This window comes from Pelobates fuscus, chromosome 8, assembly GCF_036172605.1.
Source record: "Pelobates fuscus isolate aPelFus1 chromosome 8, aPelFus1.pri, whole genome shotgun sequence".
NCBI lineage: Eukaryota > Metazoa > Chordata > Amphibia > Anura > Pelobatidae > Pelobates > Pelobates fuscus.
Window position 1 is genome coordinate 120,801,875 of NC_086324.1, and position 26,742 is coordinate 120,828,616.

At 41.1% G+C, this 26,742-nt stretch overlaps 1 protein-coding gene across 3 annotated transcripts in view; it reads left to right on the top strand.

The window, feature by feature from the left end:
- KPNA7 (karyopherin subunit alpha 7) overlaps nucleotides 1–20,888 on the top strand; it is a 35,001-nt gene extending 14,113 nt beyond the window's left edge. Inside the window, exons 1-11 of one of the 3 annotated variants that reach the window (XM_063430266.1) lie at nucleotides 5,040–5,073; nucleotides 6,806–6,876; nucleotides 12,464–12,601; nucleotides 13,522–13,607; nucleotides 13,989–14,257; nucleotides 16,052–16,134; nucleotides 17,013–17,276; nucleotides 18,277–18,510; nucleotides 18,961–19,143; nucleotides 19,314–19,460; nucleotides 20,442–20,888. In XM_063430266.1, the coding sequence (XP_063286336.1) occupies nucleotides 6,811–6,876; nucleotides 12,464–12,601; nucleotides 13,522–13,607; nucleotides 13,989–14,257; nucleotides 16,052–16,134; nucleotides 17,013–17,276; nucleotides 18,277–18,510; nucleotides 18,961–19,143; nucleotides 19,314–19,460; nucleotides 20,442–20,537 (1,566 nt within the window). In that variant the 5' untranslated portion in view covers nucleotides 5,040–5,073; nucleotides 6,806–6,810 and the 3' untranslated portion in view covers nucleotides 20,538–20,888. Of the gene's footprint in view, nucleotides 1–5,039; nucleotides 5,074–5,112; nucleotides 5,201–6,805; nucleotides 6,877–12,463; nucleotides 12,602–13,521; nucleotides 13,608–13,988; nucleotides 14,258–16,051; nucleotides 16,135–17,012; nucleotides 17,277–18,276; nucleotides 18,511–18,960; nucleotides 19,144–19,313; nucleotides 19,461–20,441 lie in introns of those variants that run through there. The other 2 variants (XM_063430265.1, XM_063430264.1) reach the window with 2 other exon arrangements.
- The last annotated feature ends 5,854 nt before the right edge of the window (nucleotides 20,889–26,742 follow it).

A 26,742-nucleotide genomic window follows, 5' to 3' on the forward strand; every position in this document is an offset into this window, starting at 1 on the left:
TGTAACTGTCACACACACATACTGATCCACACACCTTCACACACACACTGCTAATACACTGTCCCCCTCACACACACACACACACTGCACCCCTCACACATTGCACCACTCACACATACCACTGCTCCTCTGCCCTACTACAGCCCCATTTCCCAGACGACCTCAGGTAAGTTGTCAAACAGTTCTTAAACAGTTTGACTACTTACTCTGGGAGGGGGTCTTGGCATTATTGGCACTATAACCACTACACTGAGCTGTAGTGGTTATTGTGTCTGGATTATTTATTTAAATAATCTACAAGTGCCCCTCCCGAGATCAGGCTCTGGATCCGCCACTGATTGACTGTATTAATTATTCAATTAATTATTCCTGTCTTGGGGAGAAGCTTTGCCCATAAGTGATGCTGTCAGAAAGAAAATTACGGTTTAATCTTTTACAACACAGTATAAAACGTTTTAAGAGTTAGAGAAGAAAAGGTAGTAATAATAGGTTCTCTACACAAGAGCATCCACTGCAGTCATAAATTAAGTGGATATTTTTTTACTGCAAAAGTAAGTATTCAGATGCTGACTGGTATAACAGATAAAATAAGTTACCGGTAAATGAATTTATCAGTCAAACCATCAATTGCATCTTGTATAGATCCAAACATTATTAGTGGAGAAACTGCATGGATTCTAAGACAAAATGATTCCAGAAACTGACATGGATAGTTTTCACATCAGTCACATCATTTGATGTTCTCAAGATTTACACTTACGGGGTTATTCAATAAAGTGAGAATTCAAAGTGAATTTCAAACCTCAGGTCAAAGAAACATCTCTAAACCAACTATGCTTTTAGTTCAGCTACTTTGGTCTGAAATGTGAAATTCTCACTTTAGTAAATAACCCTGCCACACTTACAGCTTTAATCACCGTAAATAACTAGGTAATAATGTGACTTTGATCATTGCCGATGGAGGCAGGTGAATGAGTAGTGACAGAGTTTCTAGAAAAGTCCTTAGAACAGGAACCTAACCTGATCTCTCCCCGCCCCTCTTGACTAGTGTCTCTGACTGCCTCTCTGCTATTTCTAACTGGATGGCTGCCCACTTCCTTAAATTCAATTTGTCCAAAACAGAGCTTCTGGTCTTTCTTCCATCAAGTATTGCTACTCCAGTCTCTGTCTCCCTCCATGTTAATGGTGCTACCATTAGCTTCAACACGCAGGCTGGCTGCCTAGGTGTTCTCTTGGACTCCGACCTCTCCTTCACCCCTCATGTCCAGTCGATCGCCAAATCCTGCCGCTTCCAGCTCAAAAACATTGCGCGCATCCGCCCCTACCTAACATCAGATGCAGCTAAGGTGCTGGTCCATGCAACTGTCCACTCTCGCCTTGACTACTGCAATCCACTTCTGAGTGGTCTTATGTGCTCCCAACTTGCCCCAGTGCAGTTTATAATGAATGCAGCGGCGGCGAGGCTCATCTTCTTGTCCTCCCGCACCTCCCATGCCTCACCCCTCTGTCAGTCCCTGCATTGGCTTCCCGTAAGATATAGGGCTCAATATAAAATTCTGGTTCTTGCTACTCCCACCTATCTATCCTCTTTAATACACAAGTATGTCCCATCTAGGCCCCTACGCTCTGCCGAAGACCTGCATCTATCCTCTGTTCGTACTCCCACCTCTGATGCTCGCATTCAAGATTTCTCTAGGGCTGCCAGTTCCTGTGGAACTCCCTTCTCTTCTCCATTAGACGCTCACCCAGTCTTCACTACTTCAAAAAATCATTAAAAACTAAATTTTTCACAAAAGCATATAAATTAAACTGTTAATGGCTACAAAAAAACACACACTAAGTCTTCTGTGAATACTATTCTACCTATCTACTTCCCTAATACTTCCCTTACCTTTTGTGTCACTTTACCCCACTCCCTCTAGCATGTAAGCTCATTGAGCAGGGCCCTGAACCCCTCTGTTTCTGTGCGTCAAACTTGTCTGGTTACAATTACACGTTTGTTAGTCCACCAATTGTAAAGCGCTACGGAATTTGTTGGCGCTATATAAATATAATAATAAAAGGACAATCCTCAATTTATGCATTGTAGCACGTAGAGGAAGTGATCTCAGGTCATTTCCTCCCAGCACTTGAGAATGTGAATCCTCACTGTAGTAGAACATCCCGCAGCTGCTATTGCAGCTCCTGTCCTTGAGCTGTACCTGGCCATCCTGGTCCCAACTGGAACACAGGGAAGCCACCCACACTGCTAGATATACACAGAAATGCACAATAACCCTCCCCTCATACAAATAATATGATCATCCCATACACACAATCCACACAAACCCAACACCACTAACACTAACTCCGCCGGGTTCCTCTCGCGAGGTCGGAGGGTTGCCACAGCAACACTCACCACTGGGCCACCAGGGATAGCAGCAGCACAGTCCCCCCTCCCTACAAAAGGTAAGAAGGAAGGGGGCTATTAACTAAACGGTCCCCCCACCCCCACACAATACACACAAACAGCACCCACCCACACACAGCACCCTTACACAGCACCCTCACACATACAGCACCCATACACACACAGCACCCTTACACATACACACACAGCACACACACACTAACAGCACCCTCACACTAACAGCACCCTCACACACACACACACACACACACCACTCTCACAAACACACACACACAACACCCTCACACTTAGCACCCTTACACACACACACACCACACCCTCACACACACAGCACCTTTACACTCACACAGCGCCCTCACACACACACACAGCTACCTCACACACACACAGCGCCCACACACCCACACAGCGCGCGCACACACACAGCACCCTCTCACACACACACACAGCAGTGTGTAACAATGAAAATACATCCTGCATATCAGATATTTACATTACGATTCATAACAGTAGCAAAATTAAAGTTATGAAGTAGCAACAAAAATAATTTTATGGTTGGGCGTCACCACAACATGAGGAACTGTATTAAAGGGTCGCGGCATTAGGAAGGTTGAGAACCAAGTCAAAGTCAATTCAAAGTGCTAACCCATACCTATAAAGCATTGACCAATTCTAGCCCCTTTTATATCTCTTCATAGATCCATAGGTATGCCCCTTCCCAGTCTCTTTGCTCTGCCTTTGACCTTTTCCTGTCCGCTGCTCGCACCCGTACAGCCAACCCACGCTTGCAGGACTTCTCGCGGGCGGCTCCCTTCCTATGGAATAGCCTGCCTACCGCCATCAGATTCTCCCCTAGTCTTCAATCTTTTAAGAAGTGTCTTAAAACCCATCTTTATAGGAAAGCCTATGGCCTCCCAGATTAACCTCTACCTCACATACCTGTCTCTTGCTCTCTCCTAAAGAGCAGCACATTACGCTCTCCTCAAGCTATGCTTCACTCCCACCTTATTTGATTGCTATTTCCTGTCCTAATGTGTTTTATACCCCACCTCCTATAGACTGTAAGCTCGTTTGAGCAGGGGCCTCTTAAACTTATCGTTACTGTAAGTTTTCTTGTAGTTGTCCTATTTATAGTTAAATCCCCCCTCTCATAATATTGTAAAGCGCTACGGAATCTGTTGGCATTATATAAATGGCAATAACAACAATAATAATAATATGGGCATATTTACTAAAGTGAGAATTCTTGGGAATTAAAAAAAAGGGAATTTTAAATTTAAGGCCACAGTTGCTGAACTAGAAGAACAGCTGACTGAGATTTTTTTGGTTTAGCTAAATTGGACTTAGAGGAACACTCCAGACACCAGAGCAACTTAATCTAAATTAAGTTGTGATGGTGCCTGGAGGCCCCCGGACGCATTCTTACATTCTCACGAAGTTCCCTCTAGCACCAATCTCAGCTCCCCCCAGAGGCACCCGGCTTCCGATATTTTAGATTCACAAAGCGGGGAATGCCGATGGCCAGGAACACTGCATTTCCAAGCCAGGTTTGTGAATGGGCAGTAACTGATTGGTTGAGAGCGTCAGCAACCCACTTTCAGTCAATCAATGGTGCCCCTGCCCGGTTGCACTCCGCGCTTTTTGAATCTGACATTTCAGAAGCCGAATGCCCCCGGAAGGGAGCTGATATCGGCGCTGGAGACAACTTCAGGGTTAAATTGTTCGAAAATGGTTTTACCCCTGAAGGTAAGAATGCACCTGAGGGCCTCCTGGCACCATAACAACTTAATTGAGTTAAAGTTGTTTTGGTGCCTGGAGTGTTCCTTGGAATTTTAAATTCTTTTTCAGTTCACTTTGAATTCCTGACAATTACATTTCTTTAACTCTAACACTGTTTAGTGAATAATCCTATAAGTGTCTGCATCTCTCCTCTTGGAAGATACACAGGGTTATAAGAATTGTTGAAAATTCAAAGTGAATTTCAATTAAAGGCCAAAAAAGCCTAACTGGAAAAATTCACCCAGTCAATTATACATTTAGATCAGCTACTATGACCTTAAATTTGAAATTCACTTTGAAATCACTATGAATTCTCAACAATTCTCACTGTAATAAATTACCCTGTTTGTGCACATGCATCACACAGTACAATATGCATGCAATGTCGCCCACTTTTGGCCGGTCAGGACCAATTTTAGAGTCTTGCCTCCTGTTACAATTTAGTTTACTGGTGTCCGGGGGGTACCAGGGCACTGTCCTTTGCCCTCTCAGCGCAAGCGCATCATTAAACACAGTGGGCTCTAGGACCATGCAATAAAGAAAGGCTGAACTTGATGGACACTTGTTTCCTATGAGTATATGTTTATAGGTTTAAACATATAAAATAAAAATATATTGTATTGTGATCACTATTTTTTTTAACACATTTTATTTAATAGGTACTGTATATAGGGAAAGCAATTTTTTTCTGATACTGAACATTAGTGTAGCACCGCCTGCTGGAAAGTATCCAGATTAGCAGACAGCTCAGACTAGTTTCAGGGGTGGAGAAGTATTTCAGTTATTTCCCTCTAATTGGCTGCATGTAACATGTCACGCCTTGTGGGTAATTTAAAGCCAAACAGTCAGCTGCACTGAGTCATTGGTCTGTGAATTGCCTGAGTGTAAGTGAGTGAGTTGCTGTTTTGTTTGAAGTATAGCATATTCAGTACTGGTTTGCTTCCCCCCCCTCCCTTGTTGGTTGGTAATGATATTCTGGGATGTCCAGACACCATTAGCATTATTAAAAAGGTTTGTGTAGTGATGCATCTTCCTATGTAGCACATGGAAGTTTGGTAAGGACTACCCTTCGCAGTGTGTCTTTAATAAGTATCTCTGGGTGAGACCTAAACCACTACAATAAAGCTTCAGGTATGATGTGCTCTATACCATTACTACAAGAAACCTCTTTTTCTGTATAGCCAGCATTAGTCTGTAACTTTTGTTTTATTTATTTTTTATGAGTTAAACTAGGCTCTCTATACTGATCTAGTTGGTGACCAACTAACCATGTTGCTTCTTGTATTGTTTGATTCTGTCCTGCCCCTCAAAATACAGTGAAGCATGTTGTTATTTTGAGTTTCTGGTTGTCTACTTTCTATGAATTTTATTTTTGTAATTTCTATGAGCCATGAAAGCCTGTATATTTTTTATTTATTTTTGCAACTTCATTATTTACATCTCTCCCTGATCAGATTGACTGACTGGGGTCACAGGCAAGGGATGTGTGGCTAAGCGTGCCGCAAGATGAGTGATTTAAATGGTATCTGTATGTCCATAATCACTTGTGCTTTTTTGACAGCACATAAAACTTTCTGTTGTGGTTGGTAGAAAACAAAACTAGAATTCTGTCGTTCTTCAACAGGGCTGGCCTTTAACCCCTTAAGGACCAAACTTCTGGAATAAAAGTGAATCATGACATGTCACACATGCCATGTGTCCTTAAGGGGTTAAAAGCTTTCAAATTGTGCAGATGCACAGGGGCACCTAATTGCTGACAAAGATTGCAACAGCAGTAGCCACCTTAAGGCACTCTGGCGGGGTACCTTATATCCAGTGTTACTCCATATAAAGTGCAACTATTTTTATTTAATATATTGATAATTTGTTTGCCTGCATCCCACAATATCCTTTCCCTTGCAGTTACGGCCCTTGATTAGGGAGTCAGAGTGCAGCTGAGGGAACGTAGTAACTAAGGTTAGGGAGTACAGTAACAGGGTGACTCCTTTCAGATGCTGGCAACAAAGCCAGCATGTCCCCTTTACATTGGAAGTTCTCCCCTTAGTTCCCTCAGCGACCTCAGCTCCCGATTGAAGCCGCGTGGGCATTCAAACTGCCCATAGGAAAGCTTTCCTATGGATGTACAACATGAGTTCAATGCAACTTTTCACACTGCGAATCGTGGAAGTGGCTTTCGGGTAGACTGCCACTAGAACCTCAATGAACCCTGCAATGTAAACCTAGCAGTTTTGCAGAACTGCTATAGTTTTCAGCTGCAGGATTAAAACTAGGGGGACCTGGCACCCAGATCACTTCACTGACCTGAAGTGGACTGGGTGCCTATAGTGGTTGTTTTTAAATCTATCACAGTGGGTGGCTTTTTTTTCTCTTCTCTTTTTTTTTTTTTTTTTTTTTTTTTTCCCCCATTATTTGGTATTTAACTTTAAAATGTATTGGTTATGTCCACTGTGTTTGTAATTCTCTTCTGTGATGTTCTGGCTTGCTATTTCCCATTATCACTGTAGTTGTAGTAGGTTTTTTTTATTTTATTTTTCTCAATGAAATGTTTGTTTCCTGTTTTGAGTAGGTTCAAAGTCTTCTTTTTTTTTTTTTTTTTTTTTTTTTGTACAACTGAAGCCAAAATGCCAACCGCAAATGAGACTGATGACCGGATGAAGAAGTTTAAGAACAAAGGCAAAAATGCAGACGTAAGTGTTCTGGACTAAATTGACACGAAGTTGTAGTAGTTTTGTGTAGACTTTAAATTCACTCACAAGTAGTAACTTTTCAAAAAAAAATAACTAACTAAAGGGACACACTAGGTACCATAACAAATGTTATTGTAATACTGCGCCATATTACAGTTCCTGCACTAGTTTAACTTGACTAACTCTGTCAAACTGGCAAATTAGGGCTTCAAGTTGAAACTAGTAGCTTTGCGTAAAAGACTTATCCGAGCTAAGACTTAAATCTCCTTGGTCATGTAACTTAGATGTTTGTTGGAGATGTAAAAAACATCAGGGTACCATGCACCACCATATAGTGGGAATGTGAAGATCTAAAAAGATAAAATGCATCCTGCACACTTTACTGTTGACTGTCTTTGGTTTTAACATCTTGGTTACTCCCAAAACTATTTCTCTTCCACATGGATCTGCCGAAACTGACTAAATCTAAACTTCCTATTGAAACATTTTTTCTCCTATCATTTAGGATTTTCTTGGACAGGTATTGGCTTAAAACTGAAACTTCTCCTTGGAGAGATATTATGGCCCAGATTATCAGTTTGACATGGAAAAATATTTATGTAATTAACTCAATGGCACATACAGTATATCTGGCAGTCCTGGAGTAAATATGGTAAACAGCTGGGGATGCCTGATCAAGGAACTCTATGACATTACTTGTGGAGTGTCAGAATTGTAGCGGAGTCATAGTCCTAGCAGGGACACTCCTCCGCTGATTACTCCGGAACAGCCAAACACAGTAAAATCCAGGAATCTCCCACCTCATCCCCAGCAGCTGGATGACACTCAAATTGTGGGGTATAACTGGTTTTAACAGAGCCACACACTGCCTTTTAGGTGAATCCCCATGCAAGAGGTTTCCTGACACATACTCCAGGGGCATTCCCCACTGGACCTGAGAGTAGACTGAGACAAAATACACAACATACTTATATTAACTGTCAGGTCCAGGACATATACAGTAATAACACTCCCCAAAACAAACCGTTAACAATAACATTCCCCCTAAAGTCCTATATCCCTGGATAGCCTGGGTCTGAGTGCCCAACATATCCAAAAAGCTCTCAAATCCCACGAACGCAGCTGAAACGCCACTGGGGTATAGTTTATACTGTCTTTCGGCAGTACAAAACCTACTAAAAACGAACGATTGAGTTGTTCGTGTGTACGCTCATCTCATGTATATTGTACGAGAGTGTGCTCCCCCCCAACGCCACTCTGATCATATGGATTCCGCCAAACATAACCGGAGGTGAAAGTCCCAGCGGTGTTCACGCCGCCGAGTGTCCAATTTTAGTTCCATACACTTGACGACCAAACACACGTGTCTCTGTTCATGGTTAAAGGGCAGCAGCCGACCGCTTAGAATGTTAGTGTTATTGCGGTTTATGGAGGTGTTAACTGAGGTTACTGGGGTCATCAAGCAGCACACTTTACATATGATCTGGCGTTCAGTGATTTGTTCGGTTGTCGAACAGAATACTATTTATATGGGGGGTGAATGCAATTTACTGAACAACCATGCCAGCAGGGTAAATAGCTGGATAATCCAGGGACAGGGTGGTCTGTCCCCCACACAAAATAGAAGTAAAAACATGACCTAATGGGGGGGAGGAATATGGACAGCCCATAGAAGGAATAAAGTGTAAGGTTCATTCCGCTGCAAGAATGTAAATATAAAGAAGGAAAAGGGGAGAAAATATCAAGGATAGGGGAGGGGAAAATGGAGATAAAGTGATTTCATTCTTGTGGGGTTTTTTTTTTGTACCCAGTGAGCCTTTAGCTCATGGGTATCTCCCTCACTCATTTCAACCTTATGGCTCCGTGATTCACCAGGAAATTGTATGTGTTTTTATTAAATGTTAAGATCGTAAACTGTAATTTTGGAATAAGTTTAGAGAACCTAACAATGCAAATAATGTAATCTGGGAAAAATGTACACTTGTTGTTCTACTATTCTAATAAATAAAATACATAGTTCTTTTCTTTTGTGATATGAAAAAAACTATTTAAATTGAAATCTCCTGTCTCAGCGCACACAGTGAAAGTGTGGAGGGACTTTTACGTACTGCTTCCCTGAAGTGAACTCTTGCAAGTCCAAAGTCTGCCATCACTATTTTTATTTTTTATTTTTCTGTACCTGGAGATAATGGAGTCTGCACAGTTCCTGACTCCATTATCTCTCAGGCACAGAGGAGTATGTTGAATGTATTGCTTGTATGTGCCTCTCCCCTCTCCCCCTTTTTTCTGTCCTATTGTTTCCCCAGGATGGTGTTGTCCCAGGGACACTGCCAGACCTGTTTAAACTAGCTGCTTTGTCCCTCCTTAATCTCCATCAGCCCTTGCTATTGTCTGTCCCCACCCTTCCTTGAACTATAGTGCTCTATGTACCCTTTTGTATGTAAGTGAGGCTGTTGGTGGTTAAATTGTGTATAAATTGTTAGTGCTTTCCTGCATTAAACAAAATTACTCCCAGCATTAAGTCTCCGCTAATGTGTGGGGACTGGCTATAATTAGCTATACTCCAGAGGAGAGGTCTACCCATTGGGAGCTGGATCCAGGATTTGGGTCCAGGGTGGGAGGAGACGGCAAGACCCCAGCCAAGCTGCGGTGGCTAGGGGCTGGACAGAGCCTAATTAGGCAATTTAGGCAGCCACCTAAGGCCTCACGCTGACAGGGGCCTCGTGGCTGCCTAAATCGCCTCAAGGCAGACTACTATGTCGGGTCTTCAGTCAGAGACTGACCCGACACAGGAGGGGGGCCTGGCGGCTTTCTCATAATGCCACCAGGTGCGAGGAGAGAGAGCGCCGCCTGTCTGCAGCTCCGCCGGGAGTGCGCTGCATACTGAAGTGTTTCGCGATCTCCCGCCTGTCAGAGCGTTGTCGCGGGTTACCACTGCAACACTCTGACTGGAGATTACGAGATTTACCACGTGGTCTGCAGCTCACTCCCAGCGGAGCTGCAGACCTGAGAGCCAGACCACTGGGCAGAGAGGTCACCCGAGGACCTATTTATGAACTCCCTGTCACTGCCCCTCCAACTCCCCACCCTTACCCTCTGTCACTGTCCCTCCGTCCTGCCTGCCCCTTATCACAGGCCCTCCTACCCACTGTCTCAGCTCCTCCACTCACTACTCCCTGTCACTGCCCCTAAACATTTACAGCCACTCCCTCGACCCTCAAGCCCACTTGCCCTGTCACAGCCACCCACACATTGCCACAGCCCCTCCACCTTGTCACAGTCCCCTCACTCCCCTACCCTGTCACAACCCACCTTACTGGCTGTGGGATGACAGCCACCCACACACTCTGTCACAGCCCTCCTCCACACATTGTCACCACATACACTATCACCATTCCCAAAAACTTTCAGCCCCACACACGGTCTCCCCCCTTTACCCAGCCACTCATCCTGTCACTCACCCCCTCCCACCAAAGTCACCTGTGCTTTACCACAATTACCCTCTCACATTAACCCCCATTAATCCTGTCGGACTCACCTTCTCTTGCACTCACACAGTCCCCAACCCTGTCACTCATCCTCTCAGTCTGTTTCACTCACCCTCCTCACCCTACCACATAAGCCTCCAACTGTGCCACTCTCCCCACAACCCTGCCACACTCGCCCTTCTACATTAATCTAATCCTGCCACATTAACCCCTTCAATCCCTCACCTCCCCTCATTCTGTTACACTGCCTCCTCCAAACATGGCCCATTCACCCCAACTCTGTGATACACCCCCAACTATGGCACATGCAGCCTGTCACATTAACTTTCTCCAATCCTGTTACACTTCCACATGCCCTGTCACACTCCCTCCTCCAACCATGTCACAACCATCCCCCTAATATTCTCACCCTTCCTCGTTCTGTTACACTCACCCCCCCCCTCCAATCCTGTCTTATTTACCTCCCTCATCCTGCCACAGTTACCCCTTTACTTCCCTTGTCACAGTCACAAACTGAAGACATTAATCATACAAACATGCACAAAGGTCGCAGGCCGCCCCCATAAACACTACACACTGCAAGCAGCTACCCCAGACACATACTTATAAGGACTTACATTTACTCACAAGGATACACTCGGTCAGACACACTTTCATGCATATACACAGGTAGACAATGCCAGACACTCAGAAATACACACAGGCAGTAATCATACCCCGCAGTAGTGTATAAATGATTAGCATAATTGCTAATCAGATTTGTTTATTGCAAATTCGTTGTTTGCAAATTATGCCATAACTACAGTTGGAGAGCTTGCGGCACAGGGAGCCGCGACACGGCAAGTCTCTGAACCATAAATACAGAGACCAGCTCTCTGTATCCAGCGCTACAAGCTTGTCCAATACAGCTACAGCACCTTATACACACAGTGTGTATGTATGTATTTTTTTTTTCACTTTGGGTGTTAGTGGGGGGCCTCATATCTGAATTTTGCGTAAGGCCTCACAAAGTGTAGACCTGCCACTGGGGCTGGACGTACTTGGTGTCCTGGTGAAGTGTTTGGAGGAGGTACCCAGGCGTTCTGCCACAATAACTACTAGAGCTTGTTGTAGTGTTTATGGTATCTGGATTGACCTGTTACTCTTGGATTGTGTGTATGTATTATTTTTGTAAATAATACATGCATACACACAGTAAAATTTTATTTTTGAACAGTTTTTTTTTTTTACTTGGACATTAACCCCACTAATAATGCCAGAGAGATGTACCTTCCTATGCAGGCTGTTGGCTCGCCTCCATAAAGCCCTGCATTGTATTGTTCCTTTAAACTACCACTGGGTTATGTATGGTATTTTAACAGAAAACTGGGGTATCAGAATTAACTACATTGGTTCTTGTAGTGTAATTGTCTGTCTGTGGTATAACCAAGCTAATTACGCAAGATTGAACAAATATAACTAAAGCCTAATGATCACTGCCTCGGTGAGCAATATTAAAGCAGGTGTCACTTTCCAGGGTCTCTGCCTATTTTGCAAAGACCCCTGATGGTGGCATTGCTTTTTGGGGTGTGTCGGCCCAGGAGTCCAGCGGAGTTGTACTTGCCTCATAGTAGCTCCCTTTGGGTGTCACACTCCTAGGGCATTAAAAGCACTTGGGAGAAGACAGATGACCACATCAGTACTGTACTCTCGTGCATGTGCAAGAGTAAAACACTGTCTGTAGCCTCCATACATAACACCTCAGAGCAATAGCTGTGGGAAGTGGTGCAATAATGTCTATTGCTAAGTTTTTGTTAAAGTAAGATTAGAACCTATAAACTAGTCCCTAAGGCGTGAACGTATGCTTTCTGTTTTGGGTTAGGCCAAACAAATTTAAACCGACTAATCCCACGGATATCAACATAACATCTGCGTCAGAACTGTTGCAGTCAAATGTAGTTATGGTGGTTGTATGCTGGCTCTAACAAAAAAAATCACTTTTGTAAGCTTAAATTAATCTCTACATTGAAATGCTGAAATTTGTGTAATTTTGGTCTACAAATATTGAAACAGTCATGTATCATTGGACAGAATTGTACAGTGTATATAATCTCTTGCAGGAACTGAGACGTCGGAGGGTGGAAGTCAGTGTGGAGCTTAGGAAAGCAAAAAAAGATGAACAGATCTTGAAAAGAAGGAATGTATCTAGTTTTCCAGAGGAATATCCTTTATCTCCAGAGCAGAAAACAAACTCTGTGGTGAGTCACACCGTATATATTTTTTGAGGTGTGGGTGGGAGGAGGGTTTCGGAATAAACTTTTCAATCCACAGAAGGAGTGTTCTCCTTGCGGGTTGGTTGAAGGTTGACATGCAGCAAAGTGGTGCATGCTGCCACCGAAACTGCTGGGTAATAATGCCTTAATGATTCCACCAGAGATGGAGTTACACCTCCCACAGCAGAGGAGTTAAACTGCGCTCTTTCATAGTGAAATGGGGTGCACATACTCAGAGCACCAGGACCACTTGAAAGTAGTGACCTTTTAAATGTTATCTTGCTAAAGGGGGGGAAAAAGTCTACTGTGCGTAGATAATCCTATTTGTAGAATCTGAGTCTACCAGGGAAAGGAAAGTCTTTTATATTTTTTTTATTTTTGTCTTCTCTTTGCGGAATACAAACTTATATTTTAATCTGTAAAAGTTTTAAAGGAGTGTCAACTCTGGTTGCCTTGAGGTGAGTCAGCAGGAATGTTATTTTATTTTTCTCAAATGGTGTGCACATTTAGTTTTATAAAAATCTACCTGGTAATATATTATGGGGCAGTCTCTTAACCACTACACAAAGCTGTAGTGTTTCTGGTGCTAAATGTCCCTTTAACTGATGCATTGTAACCATATGTTGCAATTAGACCATATGACTCAAGGGCCTTATCAAAAAGCCTCCTTTTGTGATCTGTGTGTATAACATGCCTTAGATCTGCAGTGACTAAGCACATATATTGGTCTCCTAGAACTCTTGAAACTCGTTTAGATGCTTTAAAGCCATTCTCAATGTCCACTAGTCATTGGCAACTGAAAATTCACCTCTGGGTGTGCTAGAGACCCAAAAGACATGCAGTGGTGTGTAACTGCAAAAGTAAACTAGCTTATGTCATGTATCTTGCAATTTCATATCTTGCAGGCATTGCCACTATCTCTGGATGAAATAGTGCAAGGAATGAACTCTGGAAATGTTGACCTTGAACTGAAGAGTACACAGGCTGCAAGGTACCTCTCAGTTGCTAACTATGGTAACACTGGGTCTCTGTAAAACTTAAAGGAGCAGACTAAGCACTATAACAGCCTGCAGGAATTATGGTGAAGTCCCCTTCTTACAGTAAGCAGTCAAAATCTTGACCGGTCTGATACTTGACATTGTGTCCCTGGCTCTAGCAGTCTTGTCATCTATTCAGATATCCCTGCAGTGGAAGTATAGTGATGTCTATTCAATCTCTCTTGATGGAATGCAGCTGATTCTCAGCCAACTAATTCCATTCAAATAGGACTGCCATCTTTTATGTGTAACCTCTTTACTTGAGTTTGTGTAAGTGTGTGTCTGTAGGTGGTTTTTGTTTAAATTATTTATTTTTATTTTCCCCCGCACCTAAGGAAAATTCTGTCTCGTGAGCGGAACCCTCCTCTCAATGATATCATAGAGGCTGGGCTAATTCCAAAGCTTGTGGGGTTCTTGAGCCGCAATGATCATCCCACCCTACAATTTGAAGCAGCCTGGGCTCTAACAAATATAGCTTCTGGTACTTCTGATCAAACTAAATCGGTAGTGGATGGTGGTGCTGTTCCTGCTTTCATATCTCTGATATCGTCTCCATATCCTTATATCAGTGAACAGGCAGTCTGGGCATTGGGAAATATTGCTGGTAAGACTTGCAGAAATGCTTAAATGTTTTTTTTTTGTTTTTTTTAAGTAAATGTAGGTATCATGGGATTTAGTATTCTTACTCAAACACCATTTTTGTCATTTTGTAACTATATGAAAAGGACATCCTTCATGACCAAAAGGAACTATTGCCTGAAGTTGACCCGCTATGTTTATTGCTCAATGTTAAAGTGATTCTATAGTGTTCGGATTACAAGTTTTTATTCTTAACCCTATAGCAGGGGTAGGCAACCTACGGCACTAGTGCCATGCACGGCACTCAAGGTGTCTTTACACGGCACTCAAGGCTGCTACAGTGAAACTTCAGATATCTGCTTATATGAAAAGGTGGTGAAGGTAAATCCTCAATTTATGCATTGCAGGATATAGAGTAAGTGATCTCAGATCACTTCCTCCCAGCACTTGTGAATAGGAATCCACACTGTGGTAGAGCAGCCAACAGCGGATATTGCAGCTCCTGCCCTTCACCTGTACCTGGCCAGCCTGGTCCCCACTGGAAGCCAGGGAAGCCACCCACACTGCTAGATTTACACAGAAATGCCTAATAACCCTTGCCTCATACAAATAATACGAACAGCCCACAAACAAACATACATACAATCCGCACAAACGTAACCCGCTAATAATCCACATACATGCACACAACCCCACATGCAGCCTCTCACATGCAATACCCCAAACAGCCCCCACACATACACACACTACCAAACACACAATGTGGCATATCCATCCACACACACAATTCCACAAGCAGCCCACATACACAGCCCACATTCATATGTATCATACACGATACCACAAACTACTCCTGAACATATACAATATAATAGCTCATATAAGCACAAATACAATGATACAAAGCAATTACAGTATAAAAACACAAGCAGAATACGGCAGCATACACACCTCAATTTAAAAAAATAGGACCGGCATGCTACGGGACATCACAATCCTATATTGGCACTGTGCTGCTAAAAGGTTGCCTACCCCTGCCCTATAGTATGCTTCCACCTCCCCGGGGCATAGTTGCCTTTTACTTGCCCCATTCCAGCAACTATTTCCCTTGGTGCTAGGTCAGTGCTTCTCCTTCAACGTCCTCAAACTGGGGACCTAAAGCATACGCAGCAATCAGCACATTAGGCCCTTCCCATTGGAAAGCATTGCCTCATAGCTTTCCTATGGGGATGTTGCATATGATGGATAGCATCAGCATCATTTAGGCAACCTAGAGTCTGCTAAACTCCCAGAAGAACCTCTAGTGGCTGTCTGGTAGACAGCCACTATAGGCAGTCTGCAGTTTCTCAAACTGCAATATTTTCCATCGCAGGACTAAGGGGGACAGGGACACTGCACCCAGACCATTTCAATGAGATGAAGTGGTCTGGGTGCCTATAATGTTAGTTTTTTTTTTTTTGTTTGTTTTTTAAAGTTTTGTAATTACTCAAAGAAAATTGGGGTACATGATCGTATGCCACAGAATATTGTTGATACAAGACATATTGTACAGTACAGACTTGTGTAGTACATAATCCTACTTGGGGGGAATAAAGAACAAGCCAACTACAAAAGTAGAAGTAACAATGACTAGCCAAAACAAGATACTGTGTGTGTATGTGTGTATATATATATATATATATATATATATATATATATATATATATATATATATATATATATATATTTTTTTTATTAAATTATACTATCCCATGTACTGGCGCACTAGATATATTTTAATCTTTCATAGTCTAACTTTTATCGTCTTATCCTTGCTCAGGTGATGGACCAATGTACAGAGATGCTTTGATTAACTGCAATGTAATTCCTCCACTGCTTGCCTTGGTTACACCCAATACACCGGTATGCATTCTAGCTGACATTTGCTTTTATTTAGTCCTTGAACACGTTGTTTCTGGCATTTATTAGAAGAGTGATGTCTCCAATTTATATATAATGTATTCCACTTCTGGTAGTTAAAGGTGTTGCAACTGTTACACCCTTCAAATGGGTTTGCTGAAATAGGCAAAGAGGCGGGATGGGGACAGGGCCAATCACTGGCTTGGCCAATTAGCACCACCTCATATTGATGCATCAAATCAATGCATCTCCATGAGGGAAAACTCAGCAGTGCATGGAGACGAAGAACGGTAGTGCTGCATACTGTACAGCAGTGGCCATCTGAGGAGTGGCTAGTGGAGGTATCCTTAGGGGGCAATGTAAACACTGCCTTTTCTCTGAAAATGTAGTGTTTGTATGAAAATGCCTACAGGGAATGATTAGTCACCAGAAAAACTACAGCTTAATGTAATTGTTCTGGTGAGTGTATATAGTGCCCCTTTCAGTTACTTGCCTGGCCTATATTCCCTTTACCACTTCACACTTTCACACCATTTTTGTTATACAATGTGTGCATCACATGTCCAAGTGGATGGATGCTGGTGGGGTATATATATGTATGTATGTGTATGTGTATGTGTATGTGTGTGTGTGTGTGTGTTTACATGCCATAGCAATGGACACCTGGAATAATCCCCCTGTGGGTAATCACCTGACTTTTGAGGTGATCTTGCACTCCACCTCCTGGTGAAATTCATTGGGTCAATATAGGAAATACAGGATTGCCAAACCTGACAGAATCAGATGAGGACAGGCCATCCATCATAGATCAGACTGAAAGCATTAAGTGTGTAAATCACTGTGCTAAGCAATACAAATCTTATGGCAAACTTTCATTGCAGATTGGTTATCTAAGGAACATTACCTGGACCCTATCTAATCTTTGCCGCAATAAGAACCCATATCCACCTATGTCAGCTGTACTTCAAATTCTACCAGTGTTAACACAGCTTCTGCACGGTGAAGATAAGGATATCCTGTCAGATTCATGCTGGGCCATATCCTACCTCACTGATGGCTCTAATGACCGAATTGATGTGGTGGTAAAAACTGGAGCTGTTGACAGAATAATTCATTTAATGAATAATATTGAGCTAAGCATTGTGGTGAGTTGGGTTTTTGTTTGTGGTGTAGGTTTTTTCTTCCCTCTCCATGCGCTCTGTGCTGTTTACAATCGGTCATGCAATCAAGGCACAATGTTGTATAGAAATGTATCTACATGACATCCAAAAGTACTTAGTCTGTAGTGCTGTTATATATGAAATGTTAAATAAGCTAAACCACAAATTAAAGGTAGTTAATAACTGGGGAGGTGGAGATGAAGGTAAATAACTGGCTCTGGTGTAATTCTTACAAAAAGGTATTGTTAGACAGGCTAACCAATCGCCTGGCTCATATTGTAAGATCATTGTGTATTCTGAAATGATCAGTTTGGTCCAACCTTTGAGCAAGGGATATTTGGCCAAACTTTCTGGGCTAAAAGAGAGATGGCTATAATATAACATCCCTCTTCATGTGATCTATGGTTGTGTATTTGATATTTCAATAAACTCTGGAATCTCTAAAGTGTAGTCTCTAGTGCTGAGGTTACTTGCAGCTGGCAATAAATTGAGGTAAGGCAAATTGAAATCCATTTTCCAATTCAGAATTCTAGCATCAAAGTCCAGTTGACATGGTGAGGATGGAAACCTAAATTAATGGGACTCTGAGCACCAAAACTTAAAGTTGTCTTTGGATGCAGACACCCTCCCCTCACATGGTATAGAACACATACTTAATTTAGCAAGATTTGTGATGTCACCTGCTGGCTTTATGTTGGTCCTTCAAATTGTGAAAAGACAATAAGCCTTTATTTCAGGCTAATCTATGACTCTGATCCTCTTAACATCAGGCGGTGGATTTTGACACTCTAAAACTTTTTTTTTCTTCAAATATGTAAACCAATGGGTTTGTGGTATTGTAAAAGATTTGAGTATATAATGGGCATAGTTCGAGTAAAAGGCCCACTAATCTCTAAACTCAACCCGTTGCTACTGACTATGTTACTCTGCGACCTATGTATGAAGCCTTACATAGTTAAACTTTGCATCTACACATTTTCCCCAGACACCTGCGTTGCGTTCTATCGGAAACATAGTCACTGGGACAGACAAGCAGACACAGGTAGCAATTGATGCAGGGGTCCTCTCAGTCCTACCTCAGCTCCTCCGACACAATAAGCCAAGCATTCAGAAGGAGGCAGCATGGGCACTCAGTAACATTGCTGCTGGATCATCCTCTCAGATACAACAGATCATTACATGTGGACTCCTTCCTCCACTTATAGATCTGCTAAAGAAGGTAAGCAGTTACTTTTCAATGGATTTGTCAAGATACAAGATGCTTATTTTTTTTATTTTTCTTTAAAGGAAATATAAAGTAGATAAAATGGGTTTCAGTTGATTTTGAAAATATAACTTTGCACATGTCACCTGTCATTTCTCTCGAAATGTAAAGAAAATTAGATGGGGTGTGGTTGAGTAAGTTTGGCAGTCCATTCAGAGACAACTGTCGGATTTAAAGACTTTGTTAAACCTCCTCACCAGCCTAGATTAACACCCACCTGTTTGAGCTTCATTATAAGTGATGCTTGGCCACCTATTGGGGGAAACCCTGGCATCATGGGTGAAATATTTATCACTAATGTCTGGAGTGATGTGACTGGCAGTCCATGTTCTAACAGTACTACACGTTTCTCTTTTTTTTTTTTTTTTAAATGTTTCCTCTTCCCTTCTATCCTCTAACATTTAGGGAGACTTCAAGGCACAGAGGGAAGCTGTGTGGGCAGTCACAAACTTCACCAGTGGTGGTACTGTGGAACAAGTAGTTCAGTTAGTTCAGTGTGGCGTCTTGGAACCCTTGCTCGATCTCCTCACGGTTAAGGACAGTAAAACGATTCTTGTAATCTTGGATGCCATTACCAACATATTCCTGGTGAGTTATGGAGAACTAGAACATAATCCTCACTTATACGGCTTCATTTTTCTGTCTTGGTCCTGGAGTGCTCTTGTTATGGACTTCTCTTATGATATTCTGAACATATTTGTGTTTGACTTTAGAAGTGCACTGCATGTGAAGATATTAAATTCTCTTTTATATTTCAGGCTGCAGAGAAGCTTGATGAGCTGGAAAAACTTTGTATGGTAGTGGAGGAACTAGGAGGATTAGAAAAGATTGAAGCTCTTCAAACACATGACAATCATATGGTTTATCATGCTGCTCTGGCTCTCATAGAAAAATACTTCTCAGAGGTATGTGTGTGTGTGTGTGTATAACCTCATAGGAGAGACCTGTTAAAGCAAAATCAAGTAATTGCTACTAGTAAGCAATCGCCATGGGAACCAGTAAAATGTCTGAACATTAACAGTAGGCACACGAAATAGCACCTGTATATTCCCTTGATAAATCTCCCTTGATATTTTGTTAAAATAGATTTTTAGACTTTAGTGGATAAGTATGATCCAACTTGTGAAATGGCTTGTATGTAACTTTAGATGTTACTTTAAAATGGTAAAATAACTAAAGCCTACTTGAAATTGAGGGCTAATAAGACTAAGATTACTGGAAATGTGCCACCCCACACACCTGTTTTAAGTAGCTTCAGCAGATTCCAGGTGGGACATCTGAGATCTCTGTTCAAAAGAGTGCAGTTCTAGGAACAGCTAAGATACTGTGGCAAAGCCTATGGTAGAGCACTCTAATGAAAAACAATCTTGTGCTTGTATTCCACCAGAGGTGCAACCTGCCCCTAGCACACAAATATTTGGGTGTGCAGTGATTCGTGTTGATATGCTGCACACCCAGAAGCCCACCACCATGACCACTCTAAAAAGCAGAAGTGATCATGATGGTTGGAGTAATGATATTCAGCTGGAATGAACAAATCTAATTTTGTGTGTATCTATCTATCTATCTCTCACACATTTCCTCCCCCCCACACACTTCACACAGTAGTGGTGCTTATGAACCCTCCCAGGCTAGGTTAGTAAGTAGTCAAATTAAACTGTACAGGAAGAATGACTGTCTCTCAGACGCCTGGTAAACTGTGAAATAGATGGCAAACTGGCTACTTAACCTAGAAGGTTACCGAGGCACTTCTCACATCACCACTACAGCTGTCAATATGGTGCTTCTGTTTGGGTTTTTTTTCTTCCAAATTAAAGCTGGTTTAGTGTATTGTGAAACTCATGACTGTTTTATAGTGACCAGGATTGTATATTTTCTCTTGACAGGATACGGATGATGCACTTGCCATGCAGCCGGAAGCTTCCAATGAAGCCTTTACATTTGATGTGCCAAATTTGCACAAAGACGGCTTCAGCTTCTAAAATGTATGCACTATATTTTCCTCTCTAAATCTTGTAGTTTAAATAAATTAAATGGACTAAAACTAATAAACACTAATTTGCAGTATGCTGCCAGTCTACTGTAAACTTTTATTTTCCTATTGAATTTTCCATTTTTTTCTTGCCACCTTAATATTACTGCAGCCACAACTAAGTTACTAGCAATCTGAGCCACAAATTCTGGCCAATAACTTTAACTGTTGGGTTGTTGTGGACACTACGTATTTTGGAAACTACACTAGCCTGCAATATTGCAAACAATACTTCCATATTTCTGTATGAAATGTTATGAGAAGGCATCTGGAATTGTTAAAATAAATTATATTTAGCAGTTACCTATTGTGTACCTGAACGAGCCCTACTTTGTTTTGTTTACATCATGTAACTCTTTCTTAAACCCTGTAATGTTGTCTATATGGTGCAAATGTGTGCATGTAAGTAATGCTGAATGTACAATGTTTGTACTGCATTTCTGTGAAGATGCCCAAGGCAGCAAAGTTGCAAACAATGAGGAAGTACATTCTAGGTAAGTGTGCTTGGATATCTAGTGGTAATAAATCTAAATTAAGACACATAAATAGATTTGTATGAAGCTTACAGTAACTTATTGCAAAAGGGCTTAATGATTGCCTAACTGTAATCTGCCATTTTATTGCCTCTGAGTGGAACTGGAAACAACTATAAAAAGCAGCAGATGTAAATAAAATACCTCCCACCCACATTTTCATTTATTTTTATTCCCACACCCTGCAGAAAATGATCAGTAATTCATAAAACAAAACTAGAATATTCTATATTAAGTGGATCTAAAGTTTAAAAATAGTACTCTACTCGGGTCAATGAATAAAGTAAGAAAATGTTATTTTAGGTATCAAAGTCTCACTTTAGTAAATAACCCTTTGTGTATATTTTATTTTAGGTCTGTAGATGGTTTGGTTTTTCATGTGATTATCTGACAATCTATAGGGATCTTATATCTACAGGATGGTCAGTGGTGTATTTCGGAATTGTGCTGCCCTAGGCACCACTAAATTCGGGCACCCCCTAATCTAAATTTGCATCACCAATTTAGGTCAGGGCCACTTTTTGGACTGACAGACACATGCCTTCATTGATGCATGCACTGACATACTCACTACCAATACAGTCATTGGCACACACACTTTCACTGAGATACTCACTTACCGCCGTTACGGCGTTCTATGCTGTCCCATATTAAATGGGCTTTAAAGCCGTTGCAGCCGGCATAGAACGCCGTAAAGGCTGGAGCGCCCAGTATACTCACCTAACCCGGCGCTCTGCTTCGGGAGGACTGCTTGACAGCCCACGCAGCCCTCCCACAGCAAAAGAAGCCCCCGGGGGCTATGTGATTGCTCTCAAAGAGAGCTGTGGGCCGGCTGAAATGTCACAGTCCTCCTGCTGGTGGGAAGAATAATAACAAATCATTAGACGTGTAAAATTAAAATAGAAATGTATGGATGATATAATTACATTAGTATACACATAGAATTTTTAAATAGCTATAAATGCATATATTAAAATGCTATGTATATATTTAATCTTTTAACATAATTATGTAATTTGATAGACATGCCTGACAACACAGGAAGAAAGTGCAGATAATTTAATTCGCCAGCACTATATTTGACCCTGTAACTCTCCAAGACCCCATAAAACCTGTACATAGGGGGTACTGTTTTACTCAGGAGACTTCACTGAACTCAAATATTAGTGTTTCAAACTAGTAAATTGTATTACAACGATGATATTTTAAGTAAAAGTGAGGTGTTTGTTTAAAAAAAAAAAAAAAAAGAACCGCACTTTTATGGACTATATTATTGTTGTAATGTTTTACTGTTTTTAAAACACTATTTGTGTTTAGTGAAGTCTCCTGAGAATAACAGTGGAAAGTTATTCACATATAAGGCTTGCATTTCTTTTTGACATTTAAAGTTGCCAGATTGGTTAATATGGCATAGCATATGCAAAAGAAAACAACCCCAGGTATTGTAAGTGGGGGATGTCCAGTCTCTAAGTAGCCACTTAGTCACAAACACTGGCCAAATATTATTTTTTGCTTTTTCACACAAAAACAAATATGAACACTAACTTTGGCCAGTGTTTGTGACGAAGTGGCTACTACAAAGACTGGACATACCCCACTTGCAATAACTTGGGTAGACTACATTTGCAAATGGTATGCCATTATAGGGGCAATTCTCATTCCTGGGCTACCACACCATCTCAAAGGTAACATTACTAATCTGTCAAATTTTCAATTTGAAAATGGAACGTTCTATATTTGACCCTGTAACTTTCCAAAACACCATAAAATCTGTTAATGGGGGTACTGTTGTTCTTGTGAGACATCGCTGATTACAAATATGTATTTTTTTTTTTTGCAGTAAAACCTAAAAATGGTATGACATTTACAGCTAAAATGTCAGGCGGAAATGCAAATGAATATATGAATAGTTAATGATAAATTAAAGCCCTGTTTCTCCTGAACAAAATGATATATAATAAGTGTGGGTGCACTAAATATGAAAGAGGTGAATTATGGTTGGACAGACATAGCGCAAATTCCAGTTTTTGTTTTGATCAGAACGTGCACTATTGACTCCGTTCTGAAGGGGTTAAGGTAGCCAGCCAGCTCTTGGGGCCCATCAGGACACAAGGCCTTTGCTTAGGGTGGTGTTTTTTGCAGGATCCAATCTGCCGCAGTTGGGCAGGATAGCAGGGCTGCGGCTGTCGACTCCACTCACTGCCAGAGTAGGCCTCAGCCGCGTGGACCAAGGCTCTCCCTCTCAGAGACAGAGAGGCACTTTTCAGGCTCAGCCTCAGAACCAGCACTGCTCTGCATCTTGGAGTGCAGTTTCCAGGGGTTACAAAGGTAAGTTGTCTGCTGTGGTGAGCTTAAAAGTTGAAAGACTGCAGGAGCTGATTGTCCTTGCATCCACACAGCATGGCGGTCTGGCCCCGTCCCCCAAATAATTTTGATTTCAACTGCAGAACACAGATAACCAGTCAGATAATATAAGTCCCAAGAAAGTAACCCATGTCCTTTTTCAAGCTGCGACACCTGAAAATAAATCATAACTGTAGAAACTTGATAAGAATAGATCACGGAAGAAAGTCCATTGAATATTATGCAGGTTAAGCTATACAGGAAAAATAAAAGGAGACAAAGTGATGGGTTAATGTTGGGAGGGTTAATACTTGCCTCCTGTCTTTAATAAAATCCCTATTTTCTTACGCAATATGATAGGGAAAAATCTTAAACTTTTATTGCAGACAGGAGGCTCCTATTATACTAGTTAAAATATATAATAAACATTACATTATAAAGAAGAACACATGATGACATACCATAGATAATAACATAGTTACCATAGACCCAAAGACATTAGTAATAGAATGGAAATAAAAAGTTTAAGAGTAGTATCAGAACACCAACTGGCGGCTTTTAGAATATCAGAAAGTAAACATCCAGCTTCCGGAATGAAGGTCAAATTTAGTAATGTCAATCCCTGCTAAACACAGTGTTTCAATCCCATCTAGCCAGAGTAACTGAGGAAATGGGTAGATGTGGTGGTTTTCAATAGAAAATTAGCAATTTTGGTTTATCTGAATGCCTGATCAAGGATGTTCTGGATTTGAGACATTAGACCACACACAGATGAGGGTGTTCTATAAAACAGGGATAAAAACTGATTTAATATTGGTTTTGGCATGTCTGAAATTTTTAAACTGAACTACTTGAGGTGTAAAATAGCAGCGTGGGATGTTTAAGTCTCGTTCGTCTGAAACCTTTAATAGATATTAAACAAAGTAGAACAGTCAATTTAAGAAAAAGGGTGGCAATGTTTTTTTTAAACACATGAAGGCTCCTATTATGCTTTCTCTTTCCTTTAACCCCTTCAGGACGGAGTCAATAGTACACGTTCTGATCAAAACAAAATCTAAACAAAAACTGGAATTTGCGCTATATGTCTGTCCAACCGTAATTCACCTCTTTCAAATTAAGTGCACCCACACTTATTATATATCATTTTGTTCAGGAGAAACAGGGCTTTCATTACTCATGAACTATTCATGTATGAAACACAATTTATTATGAATAAAATGGAAAAAAACAGTGAGAAATTAAATTTAAAAAAAAAAAAAAAATTGTAGTTCCGCCTCACATTTTAGCTGTAAATGTCATAATACTGTTAGCTTTCACTGCAAAAAGAGAACATATTTGGATTCAGCAAAGTCTCAGGAGTACAACATTAGCCCCCATTAACTGTTTTTACGGTGTTTTGGAAAGTTAATGGGTCAAATATAGCACATTCCATTTTTCAGGTTTTTCACATTGAAATTTGCTAGGTTAGTAATGTTACCTTTGAGACCGTGTGGTAGCCCAGGAATGAGATTTACCCCCATGATGGCATACCATTTGCAAAAGTAGACTACCCAAGGTATTGCAAGTGGGGTATGTCTTTTGTAGTAGCCACTTAGTCACAAACACTGGCCAAAGTTAACATTCATATTTGTTTTTGTGTGAAAAAGCAAAAAACAACTAATATTTGGCCAATGTTTGTGACTAAGTGGCTACTAAAAATGACTGGACATACCCCATTTGCAATACTTTGGGTTGTCTTCTTTTGCATAGGGCATGCCATCATGGGGGTAACTCTTATTCCTGGGCTACCATACGGTTTCAAAAGGCAACATGAGCAATCTGGTAAATTTCAATGTGAAAAAAATGAAATGCAAGCCTTATATTTGACTCTCTAACTTTACAAAACACCATAAAAACTGTACATAGGGGGGGTACTGTTATACTTGGGAGACTTCACTGAACACAAAAATAAGTGTTTTTAAAACAGTAAAACTTATTACAACAATAATATTGTCAGTAAAAGTGCCATTCGTGTGTGAAAAATGCAAAAAAACTTGTATGACGTTTTATATATATATATATATATATATATGTGTGTGTGTGTATGTGTGTATATACTGTGTATATATATATATATATACACACACACACACACACACATTACGTATGACTATATATATATATATATATGTGTGTATTTTAATATTAATATAAGCAAATATATTAGTATTAAAATACACTTAGAATAATATTTACAAAAATTATATACATGTGTATATACACATACATCTTATATATATATATATATATATATATATGTAACGTCATACGTAATGTATTTTAATACTAATATAAGCAAATATATTAGTATTAAAATACACTTAGAATGATGTTACACACACATATATATATATACACGTATAATTACAATAATAGATGAAAAAAAAAATTATACATATGTAATTTCATTCTAACTGTGTTTTGTTCTTGTATACTATTTTTTTTTTCCTGCTAGCTCCTCCAAGTAGTTGTGACTGGATTAAGCAATCCTTACCACTTCTCCCATTTTACCCTGTGTCTTTCTTAATAAGTTTAGTTCTGCCTTAAGTGACTTTGCTGGGCTAATTATACCAATTAAACACACTTTACTGGGGCACTGTGGTTGTTTGACTCTCAGTATGCAGTCTACTGGCGATGGGCCTTCTGTAAGCCTCTGACCTTTCCCAGGGCTCCTACCTCTGACCCCATGGATGACGCCACCTTGATTGCATCAGAGGAATTCCAAAGCCTGTTGGACGTGACTATGATGAATCCCATTAGTAAGGCCTGAACATCGGCCATGGGAGTCATATCCTCCACGATTACCCAGTTAATTACACAGGCACTGATGCAGGCACACCCTGTTTCCCAAACCCCTATGCAGAGCGCTGCAGGACCTAGTGTAACCTTGCCGGTGGAAGTGGAAACACTCTATACCCCCTCCACTCGATCAGGAGACTCCTGGCTTGACTAACACGCCTGAGGCTGTCCATGATGGCGTGCAACAACCGCGCAACGCAGCCACTTGCCGGGCAAAAGCCTAAGAATTACTGTCTGACTCGGGCAAAAGTGAGGAGGAGGGATCAGACGAGACTTACTCAGATCTTTATGAGGCCGAGATATCTGAGGGCGAGGACCTTGCAGGGAAGCAGTTTGCCTCTGCATTCTCCAAAAAGGCTCTGATGACCGAGCTATCAGACTTGGCAGGATCAGGCGAACTCCGGGACGCTAATGGTGTTCGACCCAGATGACCTACACCAC